This window comes from Ammospiza caudacuta, chromosome Z (assembly GCF_027887145.1).
Source record: "Ammospiza caudacuta isolate bAmmCau1 chromosome Z, bAmmCau1.pri, whole genome shotgun sequence".
NCBI lineage: Eukaryota > Metazoa > Chordata > Aves > Passeriformes > Passerellidae > Ammospiza > Ammospiza caudacuta.
The window spans coordinates 36,873,774-36,890,657 of NC_080632.1; the positions used below are offsets into that span (position 1 = coordinate 36,873,774).

Below are 16,884 nucleotides of genomic sequence, written 5' to 3' on the forward strand. Positions count from 1 at the left end.
GTCCTCTCTGGACATTTCAGTGTGCTCCCTGGTAAGACAGTGGTGGTATAGGAGGCAGTCAGGTGTGAAGTGGTTACTTTGTTTTTCGTGTTCCTTGTTTCTTACTCAGCAGGTGCAGTGTGGGCTCCTCCATGGCCTTCAGCCTTACCCCGATGTGTACCTTCTGTCTCCTCTCTACCACTGCTTGGCATTAAGAGAGCTTCCATGTCTCACCATCCAGGAGCTGCTATGACACCACCTGAGCTGGGGCTGACACCCTTTGCAGCAGACAGCTCCAGTGATCCCACTGGGTGCCCTGCTGGCTCCCTGCACTCACCACACTCACACAGGCAGACAACGTTTGCTTTCTGGCTGCACCCCGAGTTTCATTTAGCAGTCTCAGACATCTGGGTCCATAAAATAATTTAATCATTATGCAACTCCAGAATAACAGCTTGAGCTGGGTGTTGCCTGGGAGGGATCCTGGACAAAGGAAGCCCTGGACGTTTGTACCAGGAAGCCCTGGACGTTTGTACCCTCACAGGCAAAGCTTGGAAACTGTTGGGTCTTTTAGTTGAGTCCTTAGTTCCTGATGTCTCTGACTTTCCACTCACCTGGCTGGCTACTGTGCCCTTTGTATGCAAAGTTCAAGATCTCTTGTCTCCAGATCCTGCCGTTCACAGCTCAGTCTGCAATGACATGAACTACTTTCACTAAATGTAGTCCTTAACTTCTCTTTGGCTTAGGCAATGGCTTATGTGTCTCTTCTTTCATTGTCCCTCCTTGACTGGCATCTCTTTTGCCTCAGAACTCCATGTGCCCTGTGCAAGCATCTTGTTCTGTGCACGACCATCCTTCTATCCCTCTCCCCTTTCTCCCATTGCTATTTGGGTAAAAGCACCATCTGTTCCCAGGTGAGATGGGATGTTAAAGTGGGGCAGTTCATCCTTTGCCAGCCAATTGTGATCAACTCCAGGCAGTGATGGACTTGGTTCCACCCATGTCACTGGCACCTGCCCACAAGCATGAAGATGTGCATAGTCAGTGAGGGATCTTGAAAGGGAAGGCAAGCAGTTGCTTATAAAAACTGAGAGTAAAGTAATGTAGATGCTGATGAGTAAATACTGTTTTCCCAACAATATCTTTAAGTGGAATAATGTATTATGGCATGCTAATATATTGCACTATTCAGTGCATAGATGAACGGACACATTTCTTTAGCTGTGGTCTTGGTTGTGACTGTATCTTGGGATATTCCTTGATCTCTATGTTTTATCTACATAAAACTCTTTGATTTTAAAGGTTCTTAGAGCGAAGTTACACACTTAAAAATAGCAGGGAGGACAGTTCAGGAGCCAGAGCTTAAAAATTTAGGATGAGTAGGAAATATTGTGTTCAGGCATGTAGCAGGTATGGTCAGAGGGAAGTGGGTGATCATGTGAAGGCTTAGGCAAAGTTGAACTTTTAATCTGAATACAAGATGCTATTAAAGGGGCAGATTTGTCAGCTCTTAGTGTCTCTACTAAGGCATTCACTTGAAATTTTTATTCTTTTTTTTTGTCTTTTTGCTGGGCATATGTTCCAGTGTGGTTGTGTGCCCTAAGCTGTCCACCACCCTAACATGGAAGTGGGGGAATTCAAATGAACTGAGAGCAAGATTAAGTGACCAAAGAGGTCAAATGATGGTGATCAAAGCAGTAATTCAGTTTTATTCACTGTCAAAGAAGTGAGCAAGGAAGAAAATAGAAAAGTAGAGGAAAGTGAAGAATTGCAAAAAGTGAGAAAGGTAGTCTCCACCAGGAATCTGTGCATCCTGTGAAGATCCTTCTTTCCTCTGTTGGTGGGCAGAGCTCTGTTGGGACAGAGCTGTCTTGGGTGGGCGCTGCTTTGTGGTACTGGCTCAGCAGTTTCACTGCAGTGGGGGAGCCATGACAATGGCACGTCGTCCTGGAATGACTTTATGATTTGTATCCCCATTCATCTGTTTAGCCCAGAAATAAGTTTTGCACCTTTAAGACTGCTTCTGAGAGTGAAGTGGCAGGAAGTTTGCCTTAAGCCAGGACACATGTGCACCGAGGTGCATCACATTCTGGGGTACACCTCATCCCTGGCAGTGGCGCTGCCATGGATGCTCAAGGGCCATTGCTGCACCATATCTTCAGCTGCAGGGTGCTCTGGCACCTGGGTGTCGTGGTTCGCACTGCCGGCAGCTTAGGCTCCAGAAGCTGAAATCTGCTTCCGCTTTGTAAATTCCACTATGCACTCTGATGGACCCAAGCAGAGACAAAAGCGATTGTTTGCTAGCAGTTCTCCACTGCATTTTTTATCTTAGTAAGGCCTTCTGAGAACTGTATTTTCTGCTTCATTGCCAGAACTGGAATGTTCTAAGAGCAGTGTTGATACTTTGCAGATGTTGCTTGTAACTGCTAGTAAAGGAGTTGGAGGGCAGAAAGGAGATTGTAGATTCAACTGAAACCCAAACCCACTTCCCCAGTGGAGGGATAAAAAAAGTCAGGGGAGCTCTGCCAGATTTATTTGAAGTAGCTAGTATGTAAGAAGGAGAAAGGCATGTACAATGTAATGGAAGAAAAAAGTGTAATTCAGGCATTATCTCCTCTGTAACTATGGTTTTAAGTGTTAATTCATTAATTATCTTACGGTAATCCTTTTTCTGCTTACATTTTCAGGAACAAGTAGTTGAGCCACTAAGGATTTATAGCATTTTTTAAAATGCACTTCTTTATAGTGGCATCAAAAGTTTTATTTGATCAAAACATTTTTTTATTTTTTATCTCTTAAGATATGTTATATTATGCATAAGAAAATACACTGCAGTATAGTAATGTGAAAATGAGTTGTTACAGCATTAGAGTTTAAAAGTTTATTAAATAAATTGCAGATTAAATTGAAAGCAGTGGAAATTAATGAAATATGATGTATTTAATATTCTTGTCCATCTAGTAAGGGGTTCCTTGATGTGGTGCTTTCTTAAGTAGTGTGTAGGAGAATACACCTCAGGTGAGGAGGGAATTTAGATCTCATTTCTGATGTGGTTCTTTTTTTTTTTTTTAATTGAAGCCCCATCCAGCCGTTAACACTCCTATCAGTGAAACTGTTGAAGAAAGCAGTCAGGAGCCTGCTGAGGGAAGTGAAGAAAAAGCAGGAGCCAAAAGAAAAAAATGTTCTGCCCCAAAAGTAAGTGATTGAATTTCTGCTTTGTTCTGCCTGAAGTATTTTCAAGTCAAAACTGTATTGCCAAGTCTTTACTTAAATACTTTAAACTAACAGCTGTTTAATGTTGTAACTTGCCTGTATTTACTTCTCTTCAGATATATTTACAGTAATACTTTTGTCCTTCTCTTTTCCTTTTACAGTGCTCTATATGTTTTTTCAAAGTTAATTTCTTTACCAGCCTGTATTTCCACATCATAATACATACTAAACTCATACAGTACTTCCTAGGCAGGAGAAGTTGGAAAACTGTAATTATGATCAAGAATTTGTTTTCCTTTTCTCCTTCTGTTTTTAAAGACTTTTTCATATTATAGACAAGTATGACTCACTTTCAGTTGTGATCATTTATATTGAAAACTAGAATTGAGCATTAGATTCTGTCATAGGTGAAAGGGTACTTAAGTGTGTTTGCCAGAAAAGGTTTATAAGAATCAGCTTTAATTAGATCATACCCTTAATGAACTACTTACGATATAGAGAATCTCATAGCTGTATCAATTCAGCTCTTAAGCCAGGAATAAGTATGCAGTAGTTTACACAGAGTTTAGTTTCTTTGCTATGTTAAGGTGTGCATACCTTAGTAACCTTCCAAAATGAAATTCATTTCAGTCTGAAACATCTTTGTTTCAATTTGCTGGGGCAGTACATAATTTATACTGTAAGAGGTAAAACTTCCTAGCTTTCTGTACATTAAATGATTTGGTAGTATACTGCTTTGAATTTTGCTCTATTCTTGTATGTTTTGTTCATATGGGGATATTTCTCATGTGGCATGGGAGAGATACTGTGTGTTGTCAACTCTTCCCTGTGGTTTTAAAAATAGAATTCTAAAAGGACAAAAATTGTCATGCAGGTGGGATTGACATTTATGGTATCTCATTTATTTGTAACTCATTTCTGGAAATTACTACTCAACATGATGAGCAGTGCCCTTAAATTAAATGTCAGACTACTTTGAATAGACTTGCCTTTATTCTTGATCTTTGTTTCCATTTGGATTATTTGCCAAGGTTTAATGTAGTTTTTCTGTAGGTGTTGCTGGCTGTCCTTCAGTAGTGATTCACAATTGCAGCTGCAGAATTTGCAGTGTGTCAGATACTTAGCAAATAGGATTAGTGTCCACTAGCTGTAATTACTTTGTTATTCAAGAGTAAAAAAATTCTTTGATTGGAGGAAAAATAATAGTCTGCTGGTAGTATAGTGATAGATTATGTTGAGAATGGTTTTGGTGAGTTGGAGCCTGCAGAATTATTTATGGATTATTTCTCCTGACTTCTTACTGCCTAGAGTTCCTTATTTTAGTTTTTGCAAGTATGGAATGTGAGGATGATTTGGGTTCTATGTGCTATACCTTAGCAGTGCTTTGAAGCACATTATTTCCTGACGGTATTAGCTAACCAGTGCTGCTCTTGCCTATTCATGCTGCCTGTAAAAGCATTTGTTCTTAGCATTTGCTACTGTGAGGGGAAACTTTTAAACTGGGCTGACTGATTAATCAGTTTGCTTCGCTCTGAATTTATGCCTCAAGCAGCATGTGCTAGTGGGGATGCCAGTGACTTAAGCTTCATGTTTCTCATCAAAAGTACTTCTAGGCTTTTCAGTGTTGGCACAGTGTAAGAGAAACAGGAAGTCATAGAGCCATTTAAAAATAAAGATGGAATGGAAGATCCTGACTGGGTTCTTTTGTATAGTTTTGCCTAATTAATCATCTTAAGACAAAATAGAGAGCAAATTTCTTTTTTTTATACACTGTGTGGTAATGTAGCTATAACATTCCATTAATCAGCCCTTGAACTATGGCTTCCTTTGGTTTTAGTGAGCCAATTGTTTTTCTGTCTTAAAATTGTACTTTGTAAAAAGACTCAATGATGTTACATGTCTTCGTGTAATTAGAAATACTGTGTAGTAGTTGCTTTGTTTAGTGTTGAAATTTTAAAAGCTATCTCCTTAAAAATGTAATTTTAAAAAAGATTCTTGAAAGTGGGACAAGCCAATATTCAGATTGAGAAAACTGATAATCTAAAAGACATGCAGATATATAGGCTGCAAGGAAATGTTAATTATTTTTGAGCAAATAATTATAAATGCTAGATTTTTCAAGTTCTAACTGCGTTCCCAAAACCAAAAGTAGAATTTTAAAGGCTTAAAAAACTGCAACAAAACAAGAAAAAGTGCATAAATTACAATCTCACAAATTATAAAACAATTTACTTGTGGTTTGTTTACAATTTGGCCTGGTTGCAACTAGGATAGGATTTGTTTTCTTCTTAGTAGCTAGTGCAGTGCTATGTTTAGGATTTAGTATGTGAAGAGTGTTGATAACACACCAATGTTTCAGCTTGTGCCAAGTAGTGTTTACTGTAAACCAAGGTCTTTTCAGTTTCCCATGCTTTGTCAGTGAGCAGGTGCACAAGAACCTGTGAGGAAGCACGGCTACAACAGATGTCCTTGACTGGCTGAAGGGTTATTCCCACAGAAATCACAGAAACGGTCAGGCTGGAAGGAACCTAGTCTAGCTCACCTTTCTGCTCAAGCAGAGTCATCCCAGAGGACATTGGACTTTCAAGAACAATCTGAATTGTGTCCAGATTGTTCTTGAATATCTCCTGGGAGGAAGTCTCTACAACCTGTCTGAGCAATCTTTTGCTTGGTCATTGCACAGTAAAGTTCTTCCTCATGTTGAGGTGGAACTTTGGTACACCCATTTGTGCCCATTGCCTTTTATGCTGTTGCTTGGCACTGCCAAGCAGAGCTTGGATCCATACTCTTGGCACCCTCTCTCCAGACACTTCTACACATTGGTAAGGTCCCCCCTCAGTCATCTCTTTTTGAGGCTGAACGCGCCCAGCTCCCTTGACTCTTCCTCATAAGAGGAAGTAGTCCGGTACGATTAGACCTTTAATGGGCACCTAAGAATTGAGTGTACCTATGGATTTAAACTACTTTAGGGAAAAGCAGCCTGATGGCAATTAGCATGTTCTCTTTTCACTATAAAATACTTTCTAATGCGTTTTTTATCCTCTGTTGACTTGCTTTGCAGTTATCCCCTAAAGGGGATAATAACTTGCCTACAGAAGCTGAAGCAGAAGAAAAGGAGATGGATACTTCAAAGGAAGATGATATACCTTCCGACAAAACCAATAAAGAAGTACGTGAGAGCTTTTTTCTGTGTCACAGAGAACATCCTAATATTATGTTTATTGCTGTAGATCTGTTATTGAGTATTAAGACACTACAATTATTACTACTGTGGCAGTTCCAGGAGATGTTTAATTGTGTAAAACTTACTGTGTGTTCAGACACATTTATACCTCTCACTGAAGATCCCAGAAATTGAAGTTTTCATTGGAGAGGAATCTTCTAGTCTGATTTGTCTTTAAGTTCAGTTAAAATAGTTGGAAGACTGTGTATTTTATCACTTACCACTTACACTTACTATATTGCAAATTAACCTCTTTTAAAGACTAGCTGAAGAGTCCAGACAGACTAAAACATCACTACATAGCATCTTGATTTAGAACAGAATATTATTTAGTATTTAAGTTATTTTTTTATCTCTCAGGAATAAGTTGTAGGTATCAGATAATCACAGACTCATAGAATGGTTTGGGCTGGAACAGACCTTAGAAATTACCTAGTTCCATCCACCTTCTCATTGACAGGAATATCTTTTCCTAGACCGGGTTGCTCAAAGCCCCATCCAGCTGTGCCTTGAACACTGCCAGGGATGGGGCAGACACAGCTTCTGCAGGCAACTTGTTCCAGTGCCTCACCACCCTCACAGTAAAGAATTTCTTCCTAATGTCTAATAATTTTACACTTTAATAATTTAAAAGCATGCAGCCTCTTCATGTACATTACAAGATTCTTGTCTAAATTGTGTGCCAGAGGCTTCAGTTGTGTAAAAAAGTAGAATAAATGAAATATATCTTAGTTTTATATGAAATATATCTTAGTTTTATTAAGATTCTTAGGCACATTTTTAATCTTCACAGGATGTGGTGAAAACAAATGATGCTTCTATTCCTAAAGCTGCTAGAAGAGGAAGAAAAAGAAAGGTAACAATATGTTTAATTACTTTACATTACTGGAATTTTTTGGTGTGATAATACTGGATACTATTTCCTTTAATGACAGATTATGCATAAATTTAAGTGTTTGACACTCTGCTCCCCCTTTTCAAGTGTCTGAAAGATTTGCAGGAATGAAAGTTTTCCCAGAGTGTTTTAGAAATATTTATTATTTTTTAACTTAATGTGGAATATGGAGTCCCTGTCTTTCCCAAACAACTCATTACAAATAAGGAAAGATAATACATAAACAATTGCTAAACTGCTAATAAAATAGCCTGCATTGAAGCTCTGAAAAATTTCTTTTAACATCTTCATCACATTGAACTAACACCTGAAATACAAATACCTTTTTCACAAATTGTGATTTTTGTGGTCTCTACAACCTGGGAGAATACAGAGTGACTTTGAAAAAGGCAGTTCCAGCTGCTTGCTCAGCATACACTAGCCTTTATGTTCTTGTGGTCACACACCCAGCCAGATCTGGGCACTGACCCAACTAAAAACTAGAATTAAGTAGGGCAAATCTTAGTTTTGTGTTTGAAACCTTTCCTTCCAAAGTTACAGCTGACAGCAGGGATGGGGGATGAGTATGAAGTACCTGTGACCTTGGTATGTTTGTCACAGAAAAGTAGCATGCTGTATCTATACTCTAATTATCCTTTATCCTGGACACTAAGCTCTTGACCATTTTCTCCATTTGGGATTGGAGAAGGCAAAATCAGTAATACCTAAGTATAACCGGTCATTAAGTTCAGATACTTTTTTGTGTATACAAGCAATCACATAATAACATATTTCCAGAAGTTTAAAGGTTTTTGTTTAAGAAACGAATTGAGATATTGGTGCCATGTGTTTTTTCACCGGTGAAATTCATTCTTTAAATTAGTCTGAAAAACAAGCTGAAGCTGAGGAAGCGGCAACAGGGGTGGCAACAACTACTGGGCCAGTGTCTCCAAAAGTAAGCCCCAAAAGAGGAAGACCAGCAGGTAACTTTGAAAGAATGATTGAATTTTTTTCACCACAGAAGTATTTTAGTAGAACTAGGCAGTACTTCCTCTGAAGTACTACAGAGTATTTTTGAATGCTTAAGGCAGATTTTTCTAATAGATTGTAGTGAGAAAGCATCTCATATTGATGAGTTCAGGACAGGAATGGATTTAAAGTGATAGTGTTAATATTTAATGTTCTAAATTAAAGACTAGTTAATAAGTATTACCTTTTAGAATAGGTCAGTCTTCTTTGCAGAATACTATTTACGTGTAGATATATGATAGGAGCTCTCTGGCAGGTTAGCTGCATAAAGGTTTGTATTCATTAAAGGTCTATAAAATACTACAGTAGAGTTAGAAGATCCACAAAACACAAAGATGAGAACTGGGGGGACAAGGAGCCTGTAGGTGAAGTTCAGAGGACAAGAAAAATTAAATAAGAGCTGAAGAGACTTGTTCAAGAAGATGTTTAAGTATGTGTTGATTTATAGGCACATAAAAAGAAAACATAACTGATTTTTGGGAATATGTTGTTAGAATAATTTGTTTCTTTCAAATTAGCAATGACCTATTGTCAATTTAATGGTAAGCTTGCAGATATTCTTGATCACTAATTACGGCTTTGGAAGACAGTTCTTGCAGCAGTTAAGTACATTGTATGAGCACTTAGTCAGGGAAACAAATAATTTATAGTCCTCTATCTGCTGACAATATAAAAACAATGGAACCACAATTAAATAGACTTTAGGTACTTTTGCCATGGAAGCTATGAGGAAATTAAGTATAAATTCATTCCTCTCTGCCATTTCATTACTTGCACTAAATATGCATTTTTAATATTTGTGGTTTTTTCTTTACAATTTTTTACTGGTTTTGATTTAAATACTGTCAGTAAGAGCAGGAAAGCATCTGTAAGATATGCTTTTGCCTCCTATATGAAAAACCTTTTTGGAAAATATACTATGCAACTTTCTCTGTTGTTGATAGGATGCTTAAAAGTACTCTGTGCTAAGACCAACAAGAGTTTAAACACTGAATATTAGGTTTCCTGGTGACAACATAATCACTGTGGTACTGGACAAGCATTTGAGGTACATAAGTGCCAAGAGGGAAGGCTTACTCCTGACAATATGGTGAATCTGAGGAAGTGTAGAGATTTGATCTGCACTGTAGTGTGGTGGTAGAACTTCTTGACAGTGATTTGTTAGCCTGAAAAGTGATGGAAACCCAAGAAGTGGGTAAATCTAGAGGACAACAAACTATAAATGTAAACATAAGTGACTGCCTTTCATTCTCTAATGTCAGGTTTCTCATTATCTAATTTAATATCCATCTTAGTTATGCAACATGTGAAACAAATGTTTCACGTTTGCAACTACATAGATTGCAAAAAGCACAAGAATTAATAGCCAGAGCCTGTGGCTAGAAACCATCAAAGTTTTTTTAATTCACCAGTCAGCTAAAAAAACTGCCAACACTTTAACTTACAGAGAGATCTTGATTAAGTTTGGTACTCAATTAATTTGAATTCTGTACAGTAACAAAGGGGGTATATTTTGATTTAAGCATGGCTTATGTCTGTTGAGTAAGTATCTTGAGACATAGACAAGGAGCAGATGGTAGCTATGGACTAACCTGTTACTTCTGTATAACTCCTAGCTTCTGAAGTAAAAGTTCCAAAACCCAGAGGGAGACCCAAGCTGGTGAAGCCATCATCTCTTTCAGAGGGTGACTTGTAAGTTTTTTCTTAATATAAAGCTTTTTCATTGTCAACTGTGCTGCTCCTTATGTTAAGACTTGTGAATTATTACTCCTTACAGGGTTTTGCCCTGTTAGTGTTCAGTATAAATTACTATTTGTGTAGACACTTTTCTAATACAGAGTTATTCAAGGAAGGACATTTCTGAAACATGAGAGAGAAGAATCTTAATCTTCCTAACTTGTCCAATCTGTACAAAATTCCTTATATTATTGTATACTGAATGAAGAGGAAAGGTGTTTATTAAAAAAAAAAAGCAACATCATACAAAAATAAAATAGTGTTTTTCTTTTTGTACATTTTTGTTTCAGAAATCTCTTCTGATGAAATTGCAACACTGTTAGTTATCAGAATTTTGGTTTTGCTGTCTACAGTTCTTATGTCAAGTTTAGTGCTTCTAGTAACTCAAGAAAAAGTTGAAGATAGGTTTAGTTTTCTATAAATTGGCAGATACCTGGCTTTGGAATAGGAACAGCTTAAATAAGTATACTTTATAAACCTAGTTTACAGTGTATGCACTTTGGGTCCTACAGACCCATCTGTGTGTGGGGAGTCCATGGAGAATTAGCTTCTTGGGTGAGGATCTATGCACTTCTGTTCATGTTACCTTCATTAGGCCCTCCATACTGATATTTATTTGCTGGGGGCTCTTCCCCCCACAGGTAGTGGGTTTTAATTTTCAGAGAAAGAGTATTTTTGGAGAGTCATTAAGTGAATTAACTTCATAATTTTACTATTCTGTGGTTAAAAAGACCCAGCTTTCTGAATTAGAATGTTGTTCTTTGAAGTCACTATAGGTAATAGACATGATGCCTAAATACTATTTTTGTTATAGTGTTAATGAAGAGGAGAAGACAAAGAAAAAAGGAACAGAAGAAAAACCGAAAAAGCAAGGAAAAAAAGATGAGGAAGGTCAGAAGGAAGAGGAGAAATCAAAGAAGGAATTTGATAAAAAAGAAGGAAAGAAAGAAGCTGAACCAAAAAGGAAAAATGTTGCAAAAGTGGGTTCTGCATCAGCTTCTGATTCTGAAGATGAAGGAGAAGAACAAGAAGGGGACAAGGTATAATTTTGCTTTCCTGATGAATTTATTTTAGAGGAAAGTAGTATCACTTGGAGATCTTTCTCCAAGTTAATGCTAAATCTTAATGACAGTAGGAGTCTGGCGTGGCTGGTGTACAGATATATAGAATAAAATTTTCAGAAGTATATTTTTCTCAAATAATTCTTTCAGGAATTCTTTGAGTATTTTCTAAGAAACGCATCTTTTCTAAGATGTATTTTTAACAAAAGATTTAAATGTCAAGAGGCTTATGGGGTTTTTTTGATTTTATGTTCCCTGGAAGACAGATGTTGTTTTCCTTGGGTGCATCTGGGGAACATGTGGCTTGAAATCATATTTTTAAAAGGTACAAAACTGTTTCTAGCCAACAATTTGTAATGTCTTTATTTTTCTGGTGCTTAATACTGCCCTTAGCATTGCCCTCTGATGCTTAGTTTTGAAAAGAATAAAAGGAGAAAGGACTAATGAAATTATGTTTAGCTTCAGGGAAAGCCTGTGTTTGTCAGGCTGCTCCATGGAGCAGAGTTATTTCAAAGATACTTAGTTTCATCTGCTTACTGAAACGATAATAATGTTACATTTCTTTCCAATCCTAAAACACAGAAGAAAAAAGGGGGAAGAAGCTTTCCAGCAGCTCACAGAAGAAACACTGTAAGAAGCCAACATGAGAGAGAAGTAACAGAAAGAAAGCGTAAGCAAGAGGAACAGACAGAATCTGAATCGTGAGTCTATTTTAACATGTGATGCCTACAAGTTGTAGGAATATTTTGAACCTAACAGGAGGTGAAACTTCTGAAAAAGTTCCAACCTGTTTTGCTCTATGTTCTACTTTTATCTCCCCCTGGCCTTTTTGGTTTTCTATCTCTACTTCTTTTTGAGGGAAAGGTGAAAAGCTCCTTGAACTAAAATGTGCCTTTGTGGGAAGAATGGAACATAGAAATTAAGTGATGTCAGTCTTTCAGTGATGTAGAATCTCTAGCAGAGGACAGGTATGTTCTCTTTAGAACTAACTTGAGAATATCCATGCGAAAGGGGTTAGTGTGAAAAACTGTTCAGGACAGCCATATATTTTTCTTTAAAATTTTAGAAAAAATTGGTAGGACCTGGTAGATTCTGCTAATTCATGGTTATGGATTTTTGATGAGGTATGGAATGCATAGGTTATCAGGAAAGCATTTCCTTCTCTGTCTGACAGTTGGAGCACACGCTGTCAAGTAGAACAAGGAAAAGGTAATTACTGTAGTATTGCAAAGTTAAGCCAGTTAAATGATACCAAGAACAAAGTGCATTTAGAAGATTACTCAAATCAAACTTAAGAATAGAGAGAAGATCCCATCAGGAACTTGGATAGTAGGACAATAGGAAGAAATCTGACTCATTCACTATTCTGCAAATGGGTAAAGAAGCTGCACCAGAAGAGCTTGATGTTCTCATCCCCACCATTGGTGGGAGGGCAGAAGAAAGGCAAAGAACAAGGTAAAAATTTGGAGGAAAGGAATAAAATAAAGGTCCCCTTTACCTGTAACAAAAAACCTCTATCTTTTTCACATTCACTAATAAAAGTGTAGTTTGTTTGGGTATTTCTTTTCTCATGCTCCAGCCCTTTTTCCTCTTCTTCCTGTCAGTCCTCTGGAGACCTAACATAAATACTCTACCTACTTGTGGCAAACTTAAGCATTTCTAGTTTCAGAGATAATAAATTGTCTTAGTGTCTTTTAATATATCACTATTTAACACATGCTGATTTGATTATGGGAATCAAACTGTCATATATTGATTTAGTAATAACAATCAAATTTTTGCTTTTAAATAGCTGTCATATTTTATGCATTGGAGGGTAGATAGTTTTGTTTCAGTGAGATAAAGGAGAAGTAGTGAATGAATAATTAATTTAATTACAGCTGATGACTAATACCACAAAACTCAATATTGGTAAAACTAGTATAAGCCTATACATGTTTTGATTATTTTGCTCATCATTGTAGTTTCTATTTTCTGGTAGCTACTTCATTAGTATTTATTAAGGTGCTTTGTACATCATTCTGTACATATGCAAAGTTTATCTGTACTGTTGAGATTGTGCTGCTAGTTGAAGCAGACAAGTTTTCTGTTCTTTATGAAAGAAACATGGAAGACATGCAGGCCTACATGTTTTATGTATGCATATTAGTATGACAGGGAGAAAACCAGTCACAGGACATTTAGTTATGATATGCTGAAATACAAAAAATTCTAAAAGTAGGCTTTTAAATCCCTCAGTCAGACAAAACTGAGGGATTGTTAAACAGAAGTTCATTATCCTCTCTGCATAAAGAGCTCAAAAGCTTGCTTCAAAGATTTCTGCCTGTCTTCATCCTGAACTGAAATGGAGACTTTTTTTGTTGTTTTTCTTGAGTCTTAGCTTTATTTTCAGTGATACAACTGGGGAAAGATTAAGGAGGTTTCACTGTACTTGTAATAATTTTTTTTTCTGTATTACTACTTCCTTCAAGAACTTTTAAATTATTACTGATACATTTATGACCAATTGTAAGATATGTATACTATTACAATTCATTATTTGAGAAAATAGTCATATAGGAACTGATAATGGTTAATTGATCTCTCCATAAATTCCCTGTGGTAATGGCAAATAATTCTACTCCTTTTTAAAATGTTTTCTTTCTCCATAAATTAGTTCTATATAATGCCATTTCACCAGTTAATATGTTATGTTACTATGCAACAAAAACCAAAATACAGTTTGGAGATTACTTGTTTTTTAAAGTCCTTTAATTTGCTTGTAGAAAAATGAGTACGGAGGACTTACAGCAGTATCTCAGCTGATTAATTTTTGTTAGGTTGTTCGTCCTTCAAAACCAGGATTTGGTTATTTGTGATTTTTGCATGCTAATGTTTTAGTAAAGATAATTCCTCGATATTGCATCTCATCCAAAAACTGGGGGGAAAAAAGCAGGCTTTACAACATTGTAAAAAACATTTCAACATTTTTGATAGGCAGAATAAAGAAGAAGGCAAGAAAGCAGAAGTTAAGAAGATTGAGAAGAAGAGAGGTTAGTTGAAAGAATCTAAACCAGTATTTTTGATCATTTTATATTTTGAATGGAATTTCTTCCATTCTTCCATAAGATAATGTACTGCTGAGGGTGGCATGTACAGTCTCAGTCTGAGGTGTTTAATCCATGATTCTTCTTTCACGTTTGTGAAACAATGCTGTTTTTATTCTTCAGTGTTCTTTCTGCAGTGCAGTGTAGTAGAACAGGTCTTTGCTTTTCTGACTTTACTGTCATTTGATCTTTTAAACCCCAGTCTCTTCTGTTTGTGAACATGAGAAAAAAGCTTTTATTCTTTGATATAAATCACTTCAGTCATTCCCATCATTTTTTCCTTTGTATCTTCTCATAACACAATACTCTGAGGGACCTTTCAAAACTATTTAGATACTACCTCTCACTAAGTAGGTGGCTTAGATTCAGATTACTATGGTCTTGCCTGCTGACTGTCCTTCATAGGGATAAGGAATTCCTTTTTCAGTACTCCTATCTTTGAGGCCAATCCAAACCACTGTCTGTAATCTGTAATTTAGAGGAATAGTACAGATCCAGTGGCATGGACTCCACTCAACCCGGTGTTGCAGCAAGAGGGCAAATAAAAGCAATCCAAACCCATCCAAGATGGGTTTGACTTAAAGAAATCTGTATGCTTGCACTATTGTTCAGAATATGTACTAAATCCAAGCAGGCATTCAGCATCTGAATTCAGGAATGCCATGTCCATTCATCTTTCACACTTCTGAAGCATGTGTACTGGGAACATTTTATTTTAATGGATTTGGACTGTAACTTGAATTGTGACCAGTTTACTGAAAACAAACCATCAATATCCCGGTGTCCTGTCATGGAGAGTCTTCCAGCTTTATAACTCTTAAAATTTATTCAAACCTCTCATTAAGCTGGCCTACAATTAGAGGGTGACAGCTGTGTTTTGGAATAGAAAAGTCTTTTCAGTTGTAACTCCTAAGGAAAAAATTGCATGGGTTGCCACACAATTTATTCAATTTTAAAAAGCTGTGTACTTTTTTTCTGATTGTATTTATGTGTGCACCTGCATGTAGGATGTCTGCCTGTTTTCTTCTGCATTCTGTATGAGGTTCATTCTTGTGGAATTATTTCTGCAAAAGCAAACCCAATCTGATTAACAAATGTTCATGAGTATTATTTTTAATCTTCAGAAACTTCAGTGGATTCTAGGCTTCAAAGGATACATGCAGAAATAAAGAATTCCCTGAAAATTGATAATCTTGTAAGTATGTTTTTTTAAACTGATTCATGTTTCAAATTCCAGTAGGAAATACTTGGCATGTGTTCTTGTTTTTAATTAATACTCTGAAAATGAAAGGCATTTTTTCCATATGAAGGATAACTAGTACTTAAATGTGGTTACTGTGGGCAGTGAAAGATAAGTGTCAGCAAATGAAATCTGTTTTGTTTGAAAATGCTACATAATAAATTATTTACCAGAAGCATTCAGATAGAATTACATCAAATAGAACATCTGGTGCCAGGTCAGCTTGTTGAGCCATGTGGAAACGCCAGGACATTGGATGCAGCAGCAGGATGCAAGTGATTAGGGCTCCAGTCCGACTCCACTCACTGTCAAGGGAAATCTGCTGCTTGTCAGGGGTTTGGGTTTGGTATGTTACTGGCAGATATTTGAGGCTTTCTGGCCTCATGAGTATTTGCTGCTGCAGATTGTCAGGTTGGGCACCCATGATACTGTCAGGGGACACTTGGAAGTATCAAGCATGGCTGTGTGACTTTGAGGATAATAGTAAAGGCATGGGGACCCAGGTAGTGATCCCTTTATTGAGGAAAGCTGTCACAAAGGAGTGGATAGGTGTGCTAGGAGGTGGCAGGATCTACCCAAAAATAGTGCTGCCAGTGGGCTAGCCAGCCTAGTTAAAAGAGCATCAAACTAGGAATGGTAGCAGAGGAGGAAATGGTGGAGCAAGATGGCAATCAGATGTAAACAGATGTCAGCAGCATGATGTAAACTGACTTAGTAATCATCAGAATTTCTTTGCAGAACAGGACTGAAGTGGCATGATCACAAGCATCAGCACATTAAATGAGGAATTACTGGCAGCCTAACATAATGAGGAAAACTCTCATAACCCTTCTGGAATGTCAGCACAACTGTGTTTCTCTTAGGGATGTCTGTACACTCATACATATAGTGTGAGGAGCTGTTGTGGGAAACTGGACATCTCTCTGCAATTGCAGGGCTGTGGTTTTATTGGTATCAGAGTTTCGGGTAGAAGTGAGGTGAGCCTTGCCTTATATGTTTACAGGCTCTTTAGGAAAGATGGGAAGCGGGGAATACAAGATGAAGGATAACTTTATGTGAGAGACCAGCTGAAATGTGTGGAGCTTTGCACTGGGACAGCTGATGAGCCAACTGGGAGCTTATAGGTTAGGATTAATGGGCAAACCAAAATGAGTGACATCCTGAGAATATCTTCTGCAGATCACCTGATCAAGGAGAAGTAGAGAATTTAGTCGTCTTAAGATAGTGGGGAGACACCTTTGATTCTAACTGTAAGCTTAAAACATCCTAGTATTTGCTGAAAGGACATGCACGTAACACTACAATGCCAGAAGCTTCTGGAGTTTGATAATTGCCTAACACAGGTGATGAAGGAGTTGAAAAGGCAAGACCTGATCCTCCAGAAAGCAAAGGCATATGAAGGTGGGGGCAACCTTGGCTGCAGTGACTGTGGTAGAGAAATT

General features: G+C 37.3%; 1 protein-coding gene across 2 annotated transcripts in view; it reads left to right on the forward strand.

The window, feature by feature from the left end:
- The window catches only part of PSIP1 (PC4 and SRSF1 interacting protein 1), a 32,829-nt gene that overhangs the window by 7,074 nt on the left and 8,871 nt on the right, over nucleotides 1-16,884 (forward strand). For both annotated transcript variants that reach the window (XM_058823565.1, XM_058823566.1), the window contains exons 5-13: nucleotides 3,058-3,174; nucleotides 6,254-6,361; nucleotides 7,209-7,271; nucleotides 8,173-8,272; nucleotides 9,935-10,010; nucleotides 10,870-11,095; nucleotides 11,699-11,817; nucleotides 14,093-14,148; nucleotides 15,327-15,397. In XM_058823565.1, the coding sequence (XP_058679548.1) occupies nucleotides 3,058-3,174; nucleotides 6,254-6,361; nucleotides 7,209-7,271; nucleotides 8,173-8,272; nucleotides 9,935-10,010; nucleotides 10,870-11,095; nucleotides 11,699-11,817; nucleotides 14,093-14,148; nucleotides 15,327-15,397 (936 nt within the window). The remainder of the gene's footprint in view (nucleotides 1-3,057; nucleotides 3,175-6,253; nucleotides 6,362-7,208; nucleotides 7,272-8,172; nucleotides 8,273-9,934; nucleotides 10,011-10,869; nucleotides 11,096-11,698; nucleotides 11,818-14,092; nucleotides 14,149-15,326; nucleotides 15,398-16,884) is intronic.